General features: G+C 39.4%; 1 protein-coding gene across 1 annotated transcript; it reads right to left on the bottom strand.

The window, feature by feature from the left end:
* Positions 1-212: 212 nt before the first annotated feature.
* Positions 213-23801, bottom strand: LOC109487155 (THO complex subunit 6 homolog). The gene is made up of 14 exons (XM_019791129.1): positions 23745-23801; positions 19423-19538; positions 17149-17213; positions 16906-16957; positions 12692-12743; positions 12357-12394; positions 12128-12173; positions 11747-11818; positions 11319-11421; positions 11115-11167; positions 10460-10528; positions 2802-2915; positions 1104-1232; positions 213-552 (listed from the first exon to the last, which is right to left on the bottom strand). The coding sequence occupies exons 1-14, from the start codon at positions 23772-23774 to the stop codon at positions 469-471; spliced, it is 1023 nt and encodes a 340-aa protein (XP_019646688.1). The 5' UTR covers positions 23775-23801; the 3' UTR covers positions 213-468.
* Between the last annotated feature and the right edge of the window lie 129 nt (positions 23802-23930).

Here is a 23930-nt window from a genome sequence, read left to right as displayed (position 1 = left end):
TTGTAAATAGAGACCACTACTGATTGTGTGTTAAATGAGAAGACAGTGAGGTGCTAAAAATGCCTGAATGTAAACAGTATTATTTTGTGCAACTTAAGAAGTTTCCATGCTCTGTTCAGAAATAAAGATGACAGAATATTCCTTAACCCTCAAGTTGATGTAAACTGAAGAGTCTGATGCAAAATGATGTTTTGTAAGGTTTTAATAAAGTGTCTTGAGTCAAGTAAGGATGTGATGTTACCGCTTTTAATTTATACCACTAGTACCAAACCACAGAAAACTAACTGTTGTCTTACTTTTGCCTTTAAATCTTTTACATTCAATTAGGCTTAACTTTTGTGTACATTGTGCAAGACAAGAAAGTGCCACAATTCCAGTCTTCAAGTATGATTTCTGTTGCTAGTATGCTGATGTTAATATTAGTGGTCTATCTACAAAATGTAGTTCTTCCCACGGCCATCAGGCATGTCAGCACACCAGCATGGAGAAAGCCTTGTATCCAAAGTTGGTGAAGATGTCGACTTTAGCACTGCTGCCTGCAGCTGACAGCACCTGAATAAAGGGATGGAGTGGGATTGGTTTATTGCAGAGTATGGGAGCCCTTATAAACAAAATACTGATGGTATTCAACCTACATTTGTACATGTAGGCTACAACTGGTCAGATCCAAGATTCTTGGACATTGCTTTAATGAAAAAAAAAAGGAAACAGAATAATTAAGGGAAGATAGGCATGGGTTATGTAAATATTTTCCTACATGGTCTGCAGTCATAAATAGTCAAGATGTTTGTGATTGCCCCCATTTTACATTCCACTGTGCCATTCTTGTTAATGATTATACTTTTTATGGTTCAGATGTTGGTAGGGGAAACCAAGGAGCTTAAAATATATTTATTTAAAGCTCCTTGGGGTAACATGAAGGAAAGCCTTATATAGTAGAGTGGATTCACAAGGTAACCAACATCTACATGTAGCACATCTGAAGAAAAGCCAGAGGTCTACAACTAACTTTAAGTTTTCTATATGCACAAATTTCAAAAGCATATTACTGACAACTCTGATTGACAACACAAGTCTTATGCTTGTACTAGTACTATACTGACCTTATAGCTGGCAGAGTTGGTGTTGATGGCCAGACTGTAGATACAGGGTGGTGTACAGGGGACCTGCGACCGCAGTTCGCCATTCATACTCCAGTGGTTCACACAGGGGGAGGACCCTGCTGACATGATCTGTAAAAAAAACATTGCAACCTTGTCAATATTTCTATATGTCTTTTACCAAACATTGTCAGGTCTTGTAAGCACTTAACTTTAAAAGTGTTTTTCTCATCTAGTCAGTTTGTGGTACATACATGTATTAGCCTGGTATCCAGTCTATCGCAGGTTCTCTTCTATGTGCAGGAGCTCTTCGCTGCCCGACTCAGCTACAATGTACGTTAGAATTGCACAAACTCTATTACTTTAGCAAAGCTCCTACAGGTGTAACACTCCCACCGGCCTGTTGAGCTTGGCAGGGGAAAACTATTAGAGTCACGAAGACAGCCTGCCCCAACTACATGTACGATAGACTATATACCAGGCTAGATACATACACCAGTGTACAAAAACACACAGTATGTTATTGCAAAATGCTTCATGTGCTAGCCAAGCAAAGCAAGTCAGAGATCATGCTTAGGAGCCCTAAAGCCAGATGTAAGAAACAGGAGGAGCGAGTAGTAACAGGTAAAAACTCCTAGTCCCGGGCCGGGGTTCGAACCCACGACCAAAACTGGGCACCAGTCCACATGCCGACGGTCTAACTATTTGGCTAAAAGGTCTAGACCCATCGGCCTGGTCAGTTAGTAGCGCCTATAAACCCCCAACTGTTACACAGACATGAAAGGATGTCCACAGATAATGAAGCATCACTGATACTGATGACCATTAGTAAGACTAATGACCAGCCCCAGGATACTGTATGCCTGTACTGGGGCAATTATCAATGGGGGGTCAATGGGTGCATGGTAATGCTGTTTGTTAGCCTGGGCCCCTTTGCTACATGCAGCGTTTAAAGCTCTGATGAACATTTACAAGTTTGGGATATTTCTCAGCAACATTGGTGGTGTAGCCTGAGTACCAGACCCCATGTGGCATTATACTCTCTTTGGCCGGGGGAAGCCACTCGCCTGATAACAAAGTTGGCCCCCTTGGTGAAATTTATCTCTTGCATGGGGGGAGGGATAGGTTATAGGATAGGAGGGATAGGCTTCCAACTCCGGGATTGGGGCATGTTGGGAGAGAGCCGGTCAAGGGATCAGTGACTTTTCTTTCTCTACTAAACAGGGTCTGGTAGTCCCAGACTATATTTACATGGTGTGGTATATGAGATACGTTGTTTACAAGAAGCTATCACTTGTATCAGTGCAAGGAGCTTATAAGGGTATTCGCTATGAGCTCCTTGATCAGTATAGCTAAAAAAGGATTGGTTGCTCTGGTACTTGGCTATGTATGATGTTGTTAGCCTGGGCTCCATTCCTTACAATTTCCAGTGTTGAGGTAGGAAACTTTGTGAAACCAGGCATAGCACTGTGTACAGCAGTCAGTGTACAGAACCAGGCTATATGTGGTGTGGTACATGAGATACATTGTTTACAGGCAGCTATCAGTATTAAACATTAACATGTAGCTAAGAAAAGGATAGGCAAACTCATCCCGATTCCGGCCTGTGCAAACTGATGGTTTGATACGTGAAATATGTTGTTTACAAGCTAAGAAAAAGAATGGGCAAACTGACCCAGTCTGTGCAAACGTTTAACTGACCTGGTCTTCCTGAAGCATCACCACATTCTGACAGGAGTCGGGGCTGGAGAAGGCCACCACTGGGGTCATCGACCTCATGTGCCACAGTGACAGGGAAGGCCCTCCTCCACATACCTACAGAACAAACAAGGAAGGAAGGATGTAAAAATAGTTTTGTAAATATTTCTTTTATGATAAATCTTGAAGTGAGCAAAAGTTGGTGGGAAAAGAATTTGAAGAGAACAACAAGGAGAAAGAAAAAAAGATTATTTTGTAACAGTGGGGTTCAAGTATCACTAACCCATTGGAATGGATCAGTTAGCGGCACTTGAACCCCACTGTTACACCCCACTGTTACATATTTACTCAAAATCTTAAAGTGAAGAGCAAACTTTGGTAGAAAAAGACTTCATTATACCCAGTAAATGATGCATGGATGAATCACTATCATGTAAATAACATGTAATGTAATGTACATGCTGCTTGCTGGAAATTTATGAGTTGTCTAGTAAAACAAGTCAACATAGCATTGTGTAACAACTAGAAAGACAAGGACTTTCCTCATCTGTTGGGGCCAATATATGAGCATTTTGGAGCCTTTTTTTTATAAATCCAACGAAGTGGGCGAATCAGAGAACCAATAGATTAAATTGTTGTGGCCTAATTGTCTAAAGACATGCTAATAAGCATCCGAAAACCCAGGATGTTTGACCTATAAATGACCCAGATGACCTGAATGGAAGGTTGGAACATGTGCTGCTGCCCTCACACACCAGATGGTGACCTCAAGATCCGCGTTGGTGGCCTGAAAAGTGGGGTCAACGACCTGTAATTGACCTGATTCTGTGGAGTATGACATCATACACTGTAGGTGATCCACATGGGGCTGGGAAGCAGAGGTTGATGGGAAGGGGAGTGTGGTAACAGGAAGTTTGGTTATGGGAATCTGGGGCAATGGACAAGGCAGCACACACCCATGGAAATAGTAGCCTCTACCAGGCTTTGGAAGGCAGCCCACACCATGGAAATAGTAGCCTCTACCAGGCTTTGGAAGGCAGCCCACACCATGGAAATAGTAGCCTCTACCAGGCTTTGGAAGGCAGCCCACACCATGGAAATAGCATCTACCAGGCCGCCAGAGGCGGCTGGAAAGATTAGAAATTGGCCAAATAGAGAGATAACATGCCAGGGGAGTTCGCCAAAGTACTCTTTCTACAAGGCCAATTCCAATATCTCCCGATGCCTGGTATACTAGGCTATGGAAGTATACGTATAGACGTAGTATCCGGTCTTTGATTATACTGCTGCATGGGTTCCTGACACAGGGTGGGCTGCAGGCAGCTAGTCTTTGCACCACATTTCAGCGGGTGGTCCACCCTAGCTTGGGTGCCATAATATCAAACTCAGCGGGTTGACTTAAGGGTGCTCTGGCTGGCCAGAGTTTGTTTGGCACCCAATTGTAGCAGCCAGCTGTTCTAAATGCCGTCCCATTCAAACTGGCAAGGCGGCACTTTGTAATGTCTAATGTCTGAAGTAAAAAAAGGTACAGGCTAGGGGAGACAAATGAACATCACTGTAACAGAGATGTACTTGTCTTATTTCTAAGACATAGCTACTGGAGTCTGAATTTGCCTTTACATGAGGTCATGATCAAGGGCTAAAGAGCACATAGTGGACACTTTTACAATGTAGGTCACCGTTTTGGTAAATTTATCTCCGACAATTGATTTGAAATTGAAAATTACATGCTTTCGGAAAGTACTAAATCTTTATGTGAATGTACGTCAAAATTTCGTTTCAAGAACAGTTCAAAGTAACATCAAAGTACTGTTTTTTTTTATGTGGTATATTAACAGTACCAGTTTCTTCAAAGAAACACAGCACTCTTGGTTTCTTTCATGTAGCAAATATGACAGTATTCGTTACAAGTACTGTCAGTTTCTTTTTCTCTGTGGGTGATCTGAAAGATCAGAGACTGTTCATGTGTTTGTATGTAATGCACAAAGGAGCAATTTAAGCAAGATGGAGTGGATTTTCCCTTGACATCATGATCAATGGGAGGTCTCTACCAAACAAGCCGTTCACTTTAATCTTCTAAAAACACACAAGTTTATAATGTGATACTTTAAAACAAGTCTTTCCTCATCCTTACCCCATTTCTACTGAAGCACCCTTGCTTAAATCCCTCTTTCCTGACATAAAAGGTATAAATGACATACTTCGAATGCTTCAGACAGTCCATAAGTGGCAGGCACTTTGTACAGGCTAATTCATTTTCTGAATGAATGATAGCTGAGACAAAAAATAGGCCAAACTGAATAGGCCTTACCCAAACAAACACATATCATGTGACATCAGAGAGCAAATAGAGGCTTTCTGGACCAGAGGCTAACATAAGCCTCTTAATAGATTAAACTGCAACATGTCGAATATTGATTGCATCAAAGGCTGACTTAACTGGAACACACACTTAACTTGGGGGGAGTGGCTTAGGGCTGGTGAGAATGTAGACCAATGTTTCTCATCTTAACGCAAAGCCTAGCAAACTCTGAGTGTAGAATCACATGTAGAATTGAGTTTTTTCAGCATCCCTTTGGTGTATTCTACATCTTCTGTATCTTTTTTTTCAGTATCCTTTTATACTGTATTCTGTATCCTTTGCAGTGTATTCTGTATTTCTGTATCCTTTTCCTGTTTTCTCAATCACATAGCACATAGAATGGAGCTCTTTTTCTCAGCATCCTTTTGATGAATTTGCATGTGCATCGTCACAGGAATTTAGTTCAAAGGAGAGACCAACAGGTTTTTTTCTCTCCCCTGGTAAACTAAAAGATGAAGAAGACAGCATCTGTTTCGGCTGCTCTTAACCTACATCAATTATGTCTCTGTAAATCGCTTGTACGCAATTACGGCAATTTGGTCATCTCGTTTCTTATCTACATCAAAGACTTGTGCATTAGATATGCACTCTGTAAATGGTAGAGGGGGCATCTCATCTATATTTGTGACGGTGTTAATAATCTCCTTATTTGGGTCAGGCTCCCCATGCCCACTACTTTTGTTGTTTATCATCTCTGTGGCCTGGTTATGCCGGCCTTCCCATGGGGCCAAGCAGCCTGATTACGGGCTAATCATCATGTGATAGGCTTATGGAACATTGAGAAAATATCGGCAGGTCAGCGACCCCAAATCAGGACACATCCAGGGAAGAACCAGGATGTCTGACCTATAAAGGACCCAGATGACCTGGATGGGCGGTGTGAACTGGGACCCTGCCCTCGTGTAGCAGATGGTGACCCCAGGAACAGAGTTGGTGGCCTCGAAAGTGTGGCCGATGACCTGATTTTGTGGAATATGACATCATGCCACACTCCCACTGACCCCATAGCATCTTTCTCTACCGACAGCAGAGAATGATGGGAAGGAATGGGAACACAGGAAATCACTGGAGGAAAGGAGGAATAAGTAGCGTAACATATTCCATTGAGAGTTTTTGCTCTTTTGTTTTCATGTGACAAGGTTACCAGAACACCAAAATATATCGTTTCCCCATCGTTAAAAAATGGGCAAACCTCTATTACATGTACTTCCTAAAATGGAATGTTGAGAAAGTATGAAATTTTGGGCTAACGGAACAAGACTGGTATTGGCAAAGTGTGATTCGCTGAAGAGCAAGCATCAAGGTCATCTTCCCTCTTTCAATTTTACACACTTCAAAGTTCTGATGGAGCAAATCTATTAATTTTCAATGGTGGTGAAAGTGAGTACATTAGTTATAACATGTACAATTTGTATTTGCTTTCTTTTGATAGACTTCGGTGGGAAAAATCGTACAGTATCTCAAAGACACAATCTGGCCTTCTTCATGCATCAAGGTCATGTTTCCTCTTTCAATTTTACACATTTCTGATGGAGCAATCTCTTTCAATGGTAGTGAAACTCACAACATGTATTTGCTTTCTCCACAGACTTCAAAGGGAAAAATTGTACAGTATCTCAAAGGCACAATCTGGCCTTCTTATCTGCCCTTTCTGCTCCGTGCACATGTACCACTCACATCCTGCAATTAGTGACAGAGATTAGTGGGGAAGGGGAATCAATTGTTGACCTAGCCTGTATCCACTGACCAGAAGGGGGTAATTGTTGACCAAGCGGCAACCATTGACCTAAATTCTTAAGAGGCATTCGGCACAGACCTGTAACCAACGGAGTGCCATTTACGCCGTCTTTTTGCGCCGCAAACTGGCGGGTACAGATAGAGAAAAATGACCCTAATCATCACATTTGGGTTAATTGATGAAGGGATGATAGAACGAGATTTAAAGCGTCGCAAGCGAAGATCTAGGCTAAGGACATAACGTTGCCAGACAACCAAGGTTACAGCAAGTGCGTAAATCGTAAAGGGTAAACTTTACATCCTTGGCCCATTCCAGAGTCTTCTAAATCAGCCCACGAGGGTCCCAGATGCGGGGACTGTATACATAGCCAACAGTACACGTCAAGAGTGCTCAATAAAAGTGGCACAGACAACAACTTCCTCAAGAACGCTTCCTTCAAAAAGATGTTATCATCATTGGAAAACGTACTTAAGCTAAATATACATGTACTTAATTATGCACCAAATTAAATGTAGTGGTCAATGATACATGACTTATATTAACGAAATGAACACATTTCGTTATTTGGATACAAAAGAGATGTAACCGGTATATAGAGTTTACATTGCACAAAACTCATTCCTTTTTATGTTAAGCACACACTGTCGCACCCCCTTTTGTTGTGAAGAAATAAAAACACCATATAAATATAATCAATGTGTACCATATTTTGACTCTAACAGACTATAATAACACTTTTAGGTGAAGCCATTTTACAAAACACATTCCTTTTATGTTTACATGTAACACACTGTCATGCTCCCTGTTGTTGTGAACAAATAAAAACATCATAAAATCAAAGTGTAGTACCATATTTTGACTCTGTATTGAACAGTTATATATAGGGGAAGCCATTAATACACAAGAGTGATTGCTTTTGTCACCCAGTTTAGTCATATGGGTCACTAAAGAACTACATGTATACACCAGAATGTACATGTCATGTACCCTGTTTCTGTGAAGAGATACAAACATCATACAATCAAAGTGTACCGTATGTTGGATCTGTACTAGCTAGTATTGAGCACTTCTAGTGGAAGCCAATAATACGGAAGAGTGATTGGTTTTGCCACCCAGTTTAGTCATAATTTATATGGGTCACTTGGAACTATACCAGCATGTGCATTTGTACATGTACCTGTTAAGAAATACAAACATTATACAATCAAAAGAGTGCCATATTTTGATCTGTACTACCTATGGGAAAGCCATTAATACCGAAGAGTGATTGGTTTTGCCACCCAGTTTAGTCATGATTTATTCTGGGTCACATGGAACTACACCACTAGGGCATGTAAATGAAGTCATCAGCTGGCCAGAGATATTTTGGGAAAATTTGATTGATGTGTGACCTCCATCGTGTTGACCTAATTCCCAGTCATCAGCCATGCTCCATTTAATTTTGTTCAAGTGTTCTCTTCCCCACGATAAAATAAATACTAGAGCAGGCAGTTTGCGAATAAATCAATTCCTCATGACCCAATTGTTCCACGTCAAGTCAGATTATCAGGTATATACGTCCTCTTCTTACTGGCGGATTTGTGGATATTTTCTTGACCTTTTTGCCAAAGCTGGCAGCAAATGATGTTACGCCCAATTGCCCCGACAAACCAGTACTTTGTGTTATCGTGTTTATCTGGAACATCCTACTCAGGAAATAGCCTGGGGGAGAAATCCAACACTACAGAGATTAAGCCCGGAAATATGTTTTTTCTTTCCATATCCATATACATGTACATGTACGACTATCTTTCTAACTCGGTTCAGTTCAGTACAGTTCATCCTACGTATATGTGAACATGTTTTTTTCCCTAATCGAGGAGCAAGTTATCTTTCCAACTTTTAGATAAAGCCAGACTGAGTACATATATTTTTTCCATATACATAATTGCACATATAAATTTTTGTACCACTATCTTGTCAACTCAACTCAGTTCAGTGCAGTTCATTCTAATAAGAGATGGCACCCATAACGTCTCTCTAGTCATCTATATACTGTAACTGTATACACGTACATGTACATGTACACATGTTTTTTCTCTAATCAAGAGGCATGTTGTCATTGACTATGTAAATTTTGATGTTGTATATTTGTTTTTGTATGGGGGAGTGCAACTGAAAAGGTGCGTATGCACCTGTTTTGCCCTCCCTTTCACTTTGTGAAAAATCAAAATAAACAGATATACAAATGTTATCTTTCCAACTCTGCCTTATTCTCTGTGCCTTCTTCTTTTGAAAAGCCAGGATTGACACTTTTTCAGGGATTATTACTAAGCTTTGAAGATCTACATAGTAACCATGTCCCTTTTATGTTGGTATCTTCTTATGAAGCAACATCTGCCCACGCAGGATTAGTAACATTAAACAGAGCCCTGAAGATAATGTACAATGTATATGAGCTGAACAGGTGTAGGGGCAGTCACACAAGTAACAGTAACAAATGTTTTACAATTTTACAACATGTTCATGACTTATATGTACATGTACTGCCAAAAAAAACATTATTATGATAAAGACTTGCCTTTCCATAAAACCACCTGTCGAAGATTTATCTATTACCAAATATTCATTTTGTATCTCACATGCCACTTCTTCCTATTGTCATTTCAGTATTCATCTTCTGCGATCTCTAGGTGAAAATCATGATCTTACATTTAAAACCTTCACTGGAATACATTTATGTCAGCAAAAGTATTTGTGGGTCACATACCACTTAGATGATATGCTAATGAATGTAATGCACTACTATATACTGTAACAGTATACTCTAGGACAGGGCAATGACACACCCTATGACCACTTAAATACCAGCATGGTGTCTCTAGCCCTAGATAGATGTTAAATACATTCAGGACTGTCCACAGATTGGGTTGTGTCCAACTGTGCAGTGCCAAGGCTACTTCTTATGAGCAGCATGAGGGATGGTATCTCGCGTCTGCAAATGTCTCTGGTCTAGATCTGTGTTTTCATACTGTCTTTTTTCTCTGCCTACGTTATACTTTCTGACTGCTATCATAGGGATTAGCAATCAGAGACAGTACCAGGTCCTATGATAATCTTATGTTAGCAAATGTCTCTGGTCTAGATCTGTGTTTTCATCCTCCTTTTTTCTCTGCCTGCATTATACTTTCTGACTGCCATCATAGGGACTAGCAGTCAGAAGATAGTACCTAATCTGAAATGATTGAGCTACTTTTGGTCCTGTCTTTCTTTCTGGTATCCAGCTGTGTTCAGCTTTCATCCCAGTTTATGACTGTCCTTGCTGATCTGAACGGTTAGAAAAGCTGAAAATGGCTGGATGTTGTCATGCAACTGTTTTTAAGTTTTAAACCTTAGAGCAGTTTGATGCTTTTGGTAAATTTTCAAGAGAATTAGAGTACTCAATCAGAGTCAATGCTAACCACTACTGCCACACAAAACCAGTTAATTTATTAAGCATGGACCTTATATTAATATTATCATACCCCTTCTTTGATTTAGTATGTAGATAAAAATGACATAGATAGATATTGTACATCTTACCAGCCAGTCGTCCCCACTGTCCACAGCTACACACCCAATCCACCTGCCCTGCTCTGGTCTCCCACACACCTGCAACACATGTATAGCACACAGACATAACTGTAGGTGTACAGGCGTACATGTACATATGTAATGATACATATAGAATACAACACGGGGTATTCCGTATCGCCCAAGGTGTCGGCCCGACCGCGGGTCGGATCGCCCGACGGCCGCGATCCGACTCGCGGGAGGGCCGGGACCGAGGGCGATGCGGAATACATCGTGTTGTATTTTATCTATGTCATACCAACCCAAGAAAACACGCCTTTCAATGCAAGATGAGCCAAAAGTTGGTGCCACTAAACCTTAAAATGCAACAACATCAGTTCCAATGTCCGGATTCTGTATTCGAATTTTCGAAAGGGGCACAAGCGGGTAGGGCGAAACGCGTTCGAATCGTTTTATCGAACATTATCGCGGCCCGGGTATGATATAATGCTGTGTATGTGCTCATTTACGTAAGAGCAACTAAAATATCATCTTAAGCTTTGAAGTTAAAACTTTAAAAAGAACAATAAAAAGAATGATTATAAAAAAAAAAAACTTAAAAAAAATGTACTTCTAGTGATGAGAAAGCCCCTATCAGAGTGTTGGTATCTAACAGTATACTCACGTCATGTTTGTAAGGCTCCAATACATGGGCTGCTTCTCTGGAGTCTCGCAAATCTGGAGAGAAGTTGAGGTAAAAGTGATGATACACAATATGTAAAACAAATCTGTTGATGATAAAATGGTAGCAATGTGTTTGATGATATTTTCTAAACTGGAATGACAGATATTAACCAAAAACAGCAACTGCATTGAACAAAACTTTTACCCCATATTCTGATGGCCCCATCTTCCCCAGCAGACACCAGTTGCTGGTCATTGCTCCTCAGGGTAAGAGCATGGATGTAGTCTGTGTGGCCTTTGAGTGTGCTCTGTGGAAAAATTATCACAAATTAAAGAAAAAATTGTCACATATATAAGAATCCCCACCTTCCTGTTGATATACTTTACAGTACCTTCAATGCAAAATATCAAAATACTGTAATTTTTGTGGTATTTCTATGTTCACAGTTTTTGCAGTCACTTCTGTACGTTCTTTCTTCTGCACCTGCCGCCACAATTAACATATAGTTCTGTGAACATGTCCAATTTTGTCGAACTTTTGCTACCATGAACAAAAAGTGAATTATAGTTAGGATACTGCTATCCAGTGACAAGTAACTACATTTTGTACATACAAACCAACACAAAACGTACTGTGCAAGTTCCTGTTTGCATGTCCCACAGATACACATTGTTGTCTCCACATCCAGAACAGAGTGTCCCTTCCTAAAATGACATGAAATGAAAAAGATTATGTACCAAAAACACATCAAACTTTCTTATTCAGATTCCAGAACTCAACATTTCTATCAGGGTGATTGATTTCCATAAAGTCTCCACAATGTTTGCTGCCACCTTGCAGATGTAGCCAGTATTGCAAGGCTTAGTGGTGTTTGATCTACATTTGTCTGCTGTTTCATCAATTTGTCACGAAATGCTCTGGTTAGAAATGTGAGGCAAGAGAGTAACAAAGGAATAATCTAATAGTAAAGCAGGGTTAGAAAAATCACAATTTCATAACAGCTGCAAACTTACCTTTGTAATCACCACACTGTTGGTTTCTGGATTATCAAAGCTGTGGCTGTAAAACAAAGCAATAGAACATATTAATAGGTTTCTACATATATGTACTGTACTACATATACTTGGACTCATAATGCCAGTGACTTAAATCCAGGACATGAAATCATCTACTTTTATAGCTAAGCAACAAAAATCATACGTACAGTCACTATTGAATGCAATATTTTTGATGAAAACTTACTTGAATGGAGGTGACAGAGACCACTGCACTTTTGGGCTCTACATGTAACAGAAAACTTTCAAGTTAGGAAAGTTAGGAAATAACACGTACATGTAAATACAATGTATACTTGGGAAAGTATGGTTAAAGTAACATAACATAACACATGTACTATATTTGTCTTCATACAGATGGATTATGCAGTACTTCATCAATCTGCTAGGTGGTGCAAAATTACCATGACTAACAGTAGGCATGTTTCTACCAATAACAGTGTTATAGCTATAGGTAGCCTCCCTTAAAACTGTAATGCTGTTGTATAATTTGGATCCAATAACTTTAAAAAATACATGTACCTTTTTCAAGATGTCAGGCCAGCTCCATGCTTTGATGTCACCTGTGCCAGCACTGAAATCACATGGGAAATAGCAGATTAATTACTTAATCTAGGGGAAATATGGAGTATTTGCCAAGGTAGTTACCATCATCAGGCAATGCCAATCTGTAATTTTTTTCTGAAAGGTGATATATTTCGTGAACAGTTTCATCAGATTGGTAAGTCACTGAGTTATAATTAAGAGACTCTTTTTTTACACAACCAAGTCTTTTATTCAGCCGACGTTTTGGTGACCGTCTGTCACCTTCCTCACCTGCAGTGGTGCACCCACCTGTGCTGCAGTACAATGTGAACCAGTCAGAATTGCCCTGAGGAAGGTGACAGACGGTCACCAAAACGTCGGCTGAATAAAAGATCAAATTTTGGTTGTGTAAAAAGAGTCTCCTTACTCAGGTGATATCCTTATTTTAATCAATGAAGCAAAGCTACAAGTTCGCAATATTGGAAACTTGTAGATGTGTAGACTTTCCCAGGAGAGGCCTTCTCGTGTTTAGCATAGAGCTTGGAAAATTAATTTAGCTGTCGTGATCCATAAAATCAGGAGTCTACCCGGGGTTCACCAGGGTTCAGGGGTGTGTGGATAAAATCAATACGTGCAGGAGTAACCGCATGCACAGCGATTCCATATGCAGTCTTACAGAACATGAACGAATGGACACGAACCATATACATGTACAAGCTCTTACTCTTATTTTGGGCTATAATATGTAGAAATCTGATGTATGTGTCAGAAATGTCCCAAACAAATAGACACAAACCGTGTACCAGCTCTATCTCACCCTTATATGTATTTTGTACCATGTATGTGTCAGAAATGTCAATGACCAAAACGAACGGACATGAACCATATGCTAGCCTGTGTATACAAGCTCTCGGCTGGACGTTAATTAGCCTGTGTATACAAGCTCTCGGCTGGACGTTAATGACCCCCACGGCAACCTAGGGCGGCGGCCGCCAGGAGCGCGATTTAGTCAGGCTAAACCATATGCCAGCTCTCCTTCTAATATATGTATCTTGTGCCATGTATTTGTAAAAAATGTGTATAGATTAACAAGGAATTACTACATGTACAAATGTATGTCCCTATGATGTAAACTGTATCTTTTTTATGTATTTTGTCTGACCTTTACATGTGTACCTCTTCCTTCATTGCCACTATGAAAAGTGGCCTGCAGGCCGATTTGAACTTCTCACGAATACACAAGGATTCAAACATACAGTCTACATCAGAGACGTTACTTGTAACACATTACAGCCTTGCATTTGAAAGCAATCATTTTTATTGGTTCTATAAAATGCAAGATACTAAAGATTATAGAAGAAGACCGTTTAATATAAGAGGAATTACAAGAAGCTTTAGCTCTCTGATTGAAGTAATTAGCAATCTGGAAGTGAATTGTACTATCAACACAATCAATCATACACGTACGCTTGCACGTGATAATAGGACATAAAAATGGTTGGATAAATTTCAACAGCGTCCAAATGAGAGTTTATCCTCCAGGCACTTGGTGTATAATGAAAGTACAATCAATGATTCTTCATTACTGTGTCGCTGCTAGCGGCTACGGGCGCCGCCGTCGTCGTAACTTTTACTGCTGACATTGCATGAAGGGTAATCACTGGCGAGGATTAGGCATAGGAAAAAAAATGTTGTGTTTCCTGTTTCCAAATTGACCCTAGAAGAAACTGCTGACCCTAGCTTTCTTTTTTGAGTAGAACCCTGCAAGGGACATAAATTTCTCGAGCTGATCGACCTTTTCTAGCTCCATGATCTACATGTAAAACCCGAGTGATGAAACATTGTACTATCAGTTTTCCATCATTGACATTGAAAATATACCAGTAAGTGTCGTCTCCTGCAAGTTTTGCTTTGTTCAACAGTATAACTGTATTGTATAAGTTGAATCACTATATAGAGATTGCCCCAAAAAATTGTACTAAAAAAAAAAAAGAAAAAAAAAAAGAAGATAATTTCTACCTAAGGTCCCTAATTTTTTCAGGTCTGGACTGAAACAAGAAACACAACATTTTTTGCCTAGGCCTTACGACCAAGAGAAGGGGACGTATTGCCTGTCCTTGGCGAGATAGGGAACGCCGATATTGAAAAAGAAATTAAGACGGGGTAAAAGGTAACCGTCGACCCAAGGTTAGGCGTAGGGCTCCCAGTGGGCAGGTAGAGGTGACGAGTGATAAGGGCCCTTTTGGTTTTTGGTAGCCGAGAGAGAATACGTAGGGCATGCAAATCCACTGATCGCTGGGCTGCTTGGAAGATTGAATTTGCGGTATAATGTATCCTGAAAAGAAACCTACAGTTGGTGTCTGAATGAAACATGTCCAGACTATATATGCATGATGTACAAAATGACTAATAAACTGGTGGACGTACCAACTACTGTAAGTGTCTAATGCCAGCTCAGAAAAGAGCCAGAAATACACATGTAGACCATATGCCTTAAGTCGTATGCCTTCAAGTTATCAAACAAGGATTGAGGTATTCAAAAAGTCAATTTTTCCCAGAACTATTGTAGGGTGGATCTCTCTGCCACAAAGTACAGTACATAGGGGCATCATTACTTACTTATAGTTAGTTATACCGACTATACAGCTAGATACAGATTCTGCACCTGAAGATAAGTATTTGTTAAGTCTTGAAACTTTTGTACGTAGTTTCACTGTGACTTCTTGAAACTGGTAAAAATTCCAAACTTGCACTGCATCAAAGATATGGATTATACAACAGCACAAGTTAAAACCTCATCTTCTTATTTATGACTGCCATTGAAACATGTTCTGAGGGTAGAAGAAAAAAATCCTCTGGGAGACAAGATCAATAAAATGGCAGTCTTGCTAGCATGCTAAGCAGGTAACTTCCAGACTTTCCAAAATCAATACTGGAGCAGGTTGATCTATGCCCACATCTGAGACCTAGGGAAAAAAAATGTTGTGTTTCCTGTTTCCCAACCAAGCCTAGAAAAACCTGCCGGCCCTAGACTTTTATTGGGTGCACCCCTTCAAGGGACATAATTTTTTGAGCTGATCAACCTGTTCTAGCTCCATGATCTGACACTTGAGTGATAAAATGTTGTACAATTGGTTTTGTAACATTGACATTAAAAATAAAAGTATCCTCATGCAAGTTTTACTTTGTTAACTGTATTGTAAGTAAAGTAAAGTAAGTAATAGATATCACTAAAGTCACAAAAAGATAATCCCTACCTACCACCCTATTTTTTTTCAGGACTGAAAGAGGAAACACAACATTTTTCCTAGGCCTAAGGCCACATCACTTTAATTTCTTGGTTAATGGATTTGCCCGGATTCAGAATCAACAGTGCTCATAATTTGCCCTGAACAGTTGAAAACAGTCCTTTTCTTCCTAGTTGTTACAGTTATTCCATCTTTCAATGAAGTGGTATCATTAAAAAAAAAATAAAAGTTCAAAATTCATTGTTTAAATTTTGAACCAGCCTGGTGTGTTGACTTCAAGGCTCTTATATTCAGTGTATTGTACCATTTTGGGCCATAATAGGATGCCTAGGCTTGTTTTTATTTTTATTATTTTTTCGCTTGCCACATAATTTTTCTAGAAAAATCCGTTAACCAAGAAATTAAATTGGTGTGGCTTAACACTCAGACATCCAGAAATCGATACTGGAGCAAGTTGATCTATACCCACATCTCCAGGGCACATGTGAGAAGACTCAGTGTTAGGCTGGGTAATTGTACTTGAAGGATTCCATTATTCCATTAGTGGAATGGGGAGCTTAGTAATTATGACTCGGTCTGGTTCATTTATTGACCTGTTGCAAGAGAATGTCCATTGTACATGTGCATCAGAGTCTGTGTTTGAAGACAACAGCATCATGCATATACACCATACAGTACATGTATACAGATATCATTAATTCATATGGCGTGTTACAAATATAATTGTAAAGTTTATACATGATACATCGTCATTTGTACTTTGAATATGATTTTTGTAACAAATTTAAAACACAAACTGACATACAAGCACCATTATGATGAAGTTATACTGCTATAAAGAAAAAAAAATATGAAGATAAAAAAAATAAGTCAGCTTTGAGATGCCATCTAATTACTACAACTCTGAAAAGAAGATACAAAACTAGAAGGAAAGAAAATTCTCAAGTACATGAGAGCCCCTACCTGATAAGAAACCGTTCTGTTGAAGACAGTGAATACACTGGGCCATTGTGAGCTGTGAGCAAAAAGAAGCAACACTTGGTCATTTCTTAGAAATAGTGTTATTGGTTCATGAACAATTGAAGTTCTAAATCAAATATACTTGTTCACAATAGAATGTTCACCTATGTGTAGTACCAGATGAGAGAATGTATCACGGCTGATAGATGGATTATATATAAAGTGTCATGTGTATGTTTCACACACCTTGGAAGGTAAAGACTGGTTTCCGACTGTCCTCTTTTGCATCGGCACTCAGTGAGGCTGCAAGACTGAACATGGACACAACATATATACTGAATACAGAGCAGTAAGAATATAATGCCTGAAAGACAAAATTTAAGTCTTGAAGTTTTAGTTTTAAGTTTCTCCTGTGACACATTACCTGACATTGTAAAATGGTTAATTCAAACTAAATTTTCTAATAAGTTTCTTTACAATACTAGTAGCTGTTCATGGTTTAATGTGTTGAAATACTTTCATTGTAGGTAAGTGTTTGCATTGATTTCCCTTCAGATTACTATTGCTCCAAAGCTTGATCCGGCAAACATGTCATAAAATCTGCACGGCCACAGGATGATTGACAGTGCAATGTACAAAATGTGTAGCCAGGCTTGAGGAATGCGTGAAAGTGTCAGCCCTTCACGTAACCTGCTCCAGGCAGTTACCATTACTTTACAAGACCTTGGACTTCATCCATCTTCCCTTTCTGCGCCGTCTATGGCTTAGGCCTAGGAAAAAAATGTTGTGTTTCCTGTTTCCCGACCAGCCCTAGAAAAACCTGCCGACCCTAGAATTTTTTTGTGTGTGGACCCCTGCAAGGGACATAAAATTTTGAGCTGATCGACCTTTTTTAGGTCCATGATCTGACACCTGAGTGATGAAACATTGCACAATTGCTTTTCCAACATTGACATTAAGTGTCCTCATACAAGTTTTACTTTGTTAAACTGCACTTTATAAGTTGAATCACTAAAGATTGCCAAAGTCTAAAAAAAAGAAAGAAAAAAAAAGATAATCCCTATCTACCGACCGACCCTAATTTTTTCCAGACTGAAACAGGAAACACAACATTTTTTCCCTAGGCCTTTCCGCACCATCTATGGCTCCCAATAATGCCTGTCTGCTTCCATTTTTCATTTCCTGTCCACACCAGGGTGTTAATTTTCCTTTCCCTAATTTTCCGCCAAGATTCCGGGAGCTCATATCTAACATTCCCTCCTCGAGGACTGGGACTTTGACAGCTCGACATGGAATGGAAGGGGATTGATAAGTAATAACTTACAACATTGTGATGAGTTACAAATTTGTCTCGATGAAGCCTCACCAGTTTCATTTATTTCATTTATTTCGAAACCTTTTAGCCCTGCAGGGCTAGTCTTCCAAGGCTCAAATACATGGAATACAGGCACATCGTTACATAATTATATACATAGGAAATAGTGCATAAGATACAGTGCAAACGTTTAAAAAGACAAAAATACATCAAACATTTAAAGGAACGCATAAATGAATATTAACAATTTAAAAACTAGAGGTCGGCTTCATGTGACACTGTTTACTATGGCTTTCTTAAACTTGAGAAGGTTACTCAGTGTCTTGACATGATAAGGTAGGTCGTTCCACAACGATATAGCACGATACAGGAATGAGCGCTTCTTACTGTTCGTCTTAGGTTTGGGTAATCTAAAGTTGTACTGTGCAGCAGATCTGGTATTGTGAATGTGAGATACATGAACAGGCACAAGGGAGTTGTATATATACTGTGGTTCATGACCAGACAATCTTAAAGAACATAACCAGTGTGCTAGAGGAGAATCTCTCACTCACAGTCAGCCAACCAAGATCAATATGCATCTGCCTGGTAGATGTATCAGGAGCACATTTCAATAATAATCTACAAGCCCTATTTACCAGTTTATTCCCTTAGTTGTCAGACATTTTATCTAGCAAGAGGTGACACAGAGTATGGGCAGGAAAATACTAGTACAAATGTGAAATGTTCAAAAACTCATTCTTTCCTAGAACTATCGCAGATCGGAATTCGCTGTCAAAAAGTACTGTAGGGGCATTATCATTAGATAGCTTTAGACAGTGTTTAGAGTTAGATGTTCATTTAGGTTAGGTGTCACTGAAGGGCACTTAAACCGGCTATACAGATACAGATATCTGACTGTCTTCATTCCCTAATTTGTGAGTGCCTACGTATGTTAACAGAGATTTTCCTCCCAGGTTCTAGAAATTGCACTGACTTGTTACTACCGGTAGTATCCAACTCTACATCACACTATTGCGCATGTGCAGGTTAGCTTACACTTTAGGCCTACCTGAAAAGTGTGATCCTCCCAAAGTTATCACACACTGCAACAAATTGTCCACATTACCAACACTGCATGCCTCATGCTTGTAATATAAGCCAGTTCACAGTCAGACTGCACATTTACAGCGTGGACTGTGAACTGCCTTATACTTTAGACCTACCTGAAAAGTGTGATCCTGCCAAAGTTATCGCACACTGCCACAAACCGTCCACAGGGTGAGAAGGACTGGGAGAAAACTGTGGTGTACAGCTGTCTGCGCTGGTTCAGCATCTCGGTCTGAAAGTTGATTATGAAATAAAACTGTCATCAATACCAAATAGTAATGGAATACTTAATCATTTGTTATCAAAGAAATCAAGATGCAGTAGACTAAGAAACATTTTTGAAGATGTATTATTGACTGTGTTTGGGATACATCACTTTATAATGGCACACTCATACTGTAGATGCAACCATTTACATTTGATAATTGAGTTTCTCAACCGTGAAAGCAAAAATCTACCAGAAACAGTGTTGTGGGTCCTATGGTCCTATGGTATTGTCTTGCCTTAGAAACTACTAAAAGTACCTTATTCTCATACATATAACAGTGACACTTGTGGGTCTTGGTTGCATGTGTTCAACTGTTTATTACAGTTTAGTATTTTAGTGATCCTGAAGAGGAGTGATGGATGTCACTCAAAATGTAATTTACCCAGCAGTAGATCTAGAGTTTGATTTGTCTTTGAATAGAGTTGTGAGAAAAGTACCAAAAAAAAGCCATTGCTTCAAGTTTGTATTGATTGGGACTGTGCATCAAAAGTATTTCCCCATCAAGCTGGAATTGGATCCTATTTTTGTGAACTGTTGTTCTGATTGGACCTTGATAGAAAACAGGAATGTAATCTGTAGAGAAACTCTTCTGGGTTTGGAGGATTGATGAAATTGTAGAGTGGGATATTTAAAGTGCAGACAATTTTCTTCTAGAGAGATTGAAATCTTGAGTGATAGATTGTACATGGCAATGGTCTAATCTAAGCTGGAGTCCCAGTAGTGGTACACAAGTTTCCCTCTGAAGCTAAATTGTACCACAAAAGTCTTCAATTCAGACAGGTGGGTGGTGGAAGAAACTCCTACACAACTTTGAAAGACCAAAGCACAAACATTGTGCATAGCTGCACTAAGGCAATGATTCTGTGTGTGTAGTAAGGTGATGAAAGTCAACATAGTCCAAGCCCTAATTATGATTGTGCAGCTTTGCTTTAACACATCACAAATACTGATCTTTCACCTAATGCTTTGTCTATATAAATAGCTAGATGCCAATTACTTGTTAAAGCTATATCCTTCCCTTTCTTTAAATGAACACTTTATCACAAAAGAAAGCTTAAACCCGTAAAAGTATTACGACTTATTTACGTGCTATGAAGTATATGACATTGTACATAAATTATGTGTTCAAACATGTTCCTCTCGACTCTAGTAAAGCTGGAACATATAAGAACATATAAGAAGTTAAGGGGGGAGAACAAGTTTTCTTGGCTTATTGGCAAATGTCTTTGATGGTGCCACTGCAGTCAAATCTTGCCTATTTCCCTTTCTTTAAATGGAAACTTCATCACAAAAAAAGTAAGCAGCTAATCGGTAAAAAGTTTTATTTGCTAGGAAGTACGTGTTCAAACATGCTCCACACTAGTAAAGCTAGAACACTTAAGGGGGGAGAACAAGTTTTCTTGGCTTATTGGCAAATGGCTTTCATGGTGCCACTGCAGTCAAATCTTGCCTATTTCAACATTTTCATTTCCTCTGCAGCACAAATGGGGGAGTCAAGCTTCCTTGGCAATCTCAAGGTCTTCATCAAAGTTTTATAACCCCATTTCTTGTTATGGCTTCTGGCCCTGTACCAAATAGTGTACATGTATGTACGTATGTGTGCAGTAGACGAATGTCTTAATACAGTAGGGCTTCTTAAAACATTAACAGTCACTGTTACACACAAAAAGCTATAGTATAAGTTGTCTCTGACTGTGATTTTAGAAATAGCCTTTTCAGTTCACATTCATTGATACTAAATAGAAAACATGCATATATAAATAACAAGTACATTTATGCAACCTTGATTAAGTAATGCCAGCAATGACAATCTCAAACATGTAAAGTTGCATTCAGGATGTACAGTTGGAATACAGTGTCAAGTATACTCTAGCTTCAAAGTTGAACTTCCTAAAATGCAAAACACAGGACTGTTGTAAATGTGTACCACCAAATGTTACATGCATTTTCCAATAAAATTCTTCAATATTCCAGTCTAGGTTTAATGTTGAACTCTATAGGATGCAAAATATTTTGCCTTACTGTACTTTCTCTTTCTCTCTGATATACATAAACATACACAGAACACCTGCTCTAGGTTGGCTTACTTGTACCCCATCCTCTGTAGGCCAGAGGAAGATTTATGTGTCATGAATGGGTTACAGTTTTACAGCCTGTGAATTATTGAAGGGTTCCAAGTGGTGGGAAATCAACTTTGGGTGCCAACGAGTAGTACAGCATAAACAAGGGTGGATAACGACACCCAACCCTACCCTGTATGGTCCCCTTTGGCAAGGCTCAAAATTTATTTTTGGGAAAAGGTGCACTGGAAAATTTTTTCTGGGTGCACCATATAAAATAAGGTTTCACAGAAATAGATGAGTTCCAGAGGCGGTAACCTTTTGCAAGAATTTACTTTGCCTTGTAGCTATGAAATATTTATTGTGCATCTAAACTTTACAAGTTAATGGTGATTGCATACGTCAAGTACTAATGCACGTTCTTTGAATGCATGACAACAATATAAAATGACTTGGCTTTCATCTAAAAGGTCATTGGGAAGCATAATTCTGATACATGTACGCGTATTAGAGAAATGTCAAATCACATATGCATGTATGGATGATTGTGTCATTTGAAATTCCCAACATGTAGCTGGAAAAAATATTGTTAATCCAGTTTATGATGTGGAAAATTAGCAAGCTTGTAAAAGCTGTAACATTAGTCATTACCTGCATGTTTGTGTACATGACTGGATTTATCAGGACTGTTAATAAATGTACAAATGAACCACCAAATGTTACATGCATTTTCCAATAAAATTTTTTTACAATGTTCCTATTTACATTTGAAGTTCAGTGACTTTTACTAGTAGGGATAGTCATTACCTGCATGTTTGTGTACATGGCTGGATTTATCAGGACTGTTAATAAATGTACAAATGTACCACCAAATGTTGCACTTTGCAATAAATTTTTTTACAATGTTCCTATTTACATTTGAAGTGCAGTGACTTTTACTAGTACAGTAAGGATAGTGCTCTTGGCAATAGATAAACTGAACCATAAATTTTAGCAGAAAGTCTAGCCTGGGTGCCAGACGTGATAGGTTTTTTTGTGGGAAGAAGCCCTAATGTCCGCTACTGTATCCACCGCCCAACCCCAGGCTGCCCAAGCCCTTTATGTTTCATGCCAAGGACGCGAGAGCCAGGGTGCCAAATCGGGGTCGGCGGGGCGTGTGGCTTCCCTGGCCGAAGGGGTTATCTCTCATTTGCGGTATGGGCTGGCACCCAGGCTACAGAAAGTCCAACCTTTTAGTTTTACTTTAGAATTAGATTACGGAGAGGGTGTGACACAGTAGCCTGGTATCCAGCCTTGTTAGCTTTAGTCCGCTACCCAAGATCCGCTCCCCGGCGGGGAGCGGATCTTGGGTAGCGGACTAAAGCTAACAAGGCTGGATACCAGGCTAGTGACACAGAGAGAGGGGTCACAAAAGGTGAAACACTGAAGTGCTCTGGACTTTGTCAAGTGTGGCGATCCTTGGTCGCTTGGGTACCGTTCTGGTTAGTCTACAGGCCAGCGTGTGATTGACAAGGATGGTAACATTACCCCTGGGTGTTGTGGTAACGTTATGTATGTGTGTCTAAGCTTGGGTGACTCTTGGAAGGCGTACTTTGCTGGTAGCCCTCCATATAACGTTATATGTATAAAACTATAATGTTTAGTATAACGTACAGTAAATAGCCCTCACTTTAGTAGTCCTAGGCAAGGCGGTTCCTATTTAAACCTCCTTGTTTTAAAATATTAGCAAAAAATTGAGCGTTGCGTAGCGAAAATCCGGATGGTACCCAGGCTATTAAAATATAAATGGGCCATAATAATATGATAATTTGAAAAGTAGCCACTAAGTTGTTTCAGGCTTAAGTGTTGAAAACTGCTGGAACCACGGGAACACCCCCTAAACAGAAGGATGACAGTGACAGGAGCACTGACTTCTACAAAGAAGAGACCTTGTGAGTTTGTGGGCCACGTTTGCGGTAAAAGTACGACAAAACGAATGCATCAAAGTTGATAAAATTCCGCTCACACGATGTAAAAGCAGTGGAATTTGCTACGAGTATGTTGTTATTGCTGTACCATAACCCCAATTTACCAAGAAACCCAAAACTTTGCGGATATCACCAAAAATTACCTCAAAATTGTCCGCCATATTGTGCCGCATTGAATCACGGGAAAGTTGACCTGCCTGATAGGTCATTAGAATATGCCAATACAATAGGGAGTCTTTCTATTATTTTCTCCTAATAATATTAGCAGAAACAACTCTAAAAGTAGTAATTTTATCCTTAAAATATAGTACTAGCTGTTTCTTACATAT

This window comes from Branchiostoma belcheri, unplaced genomic scaffold, assembly GCF_001625305.1.
Source record: "Branchiostoma belcheri isolate BF01 breed outbred unplaced genomic scaffold, Haploidv18h27 scaffold86, whole genome shotgun sequence".
Classification (NCBI taxonomy): Eukaryota; Metazoa; Chordata; class Leptocardii; order Amphioxiformes; family Branchiostomatidae; genus Branchiostoma; species Branchiostoma belcheri.
This window is presented reverse-complemented; position numbering and strand designations above follow the sequence as displayed.

Bases quoted from the DNA above. Each gene is read 5' to 3' on its own strand.
- LOC109487155 (XM_019791129.1), bottom strand. From the start codon at position 23,774: ATGCGGCACAATATGGCGGACAATTTTGAG. The intron at 12,395-12,691 runs GTACATGTATTT...TGTTACATGTAG, and splicing joins GGCCTGACATCTTGAAAAAG to AGCCCAAAAGTGCAGTGGTC. The intron at 553-1,103 runs GTCAGTATAGTA...CCCTTTATTCAG, and splicing joins CCAACTCTGCCAGCTATAAG to GTGCTGTCAGCTGCAGGCAG.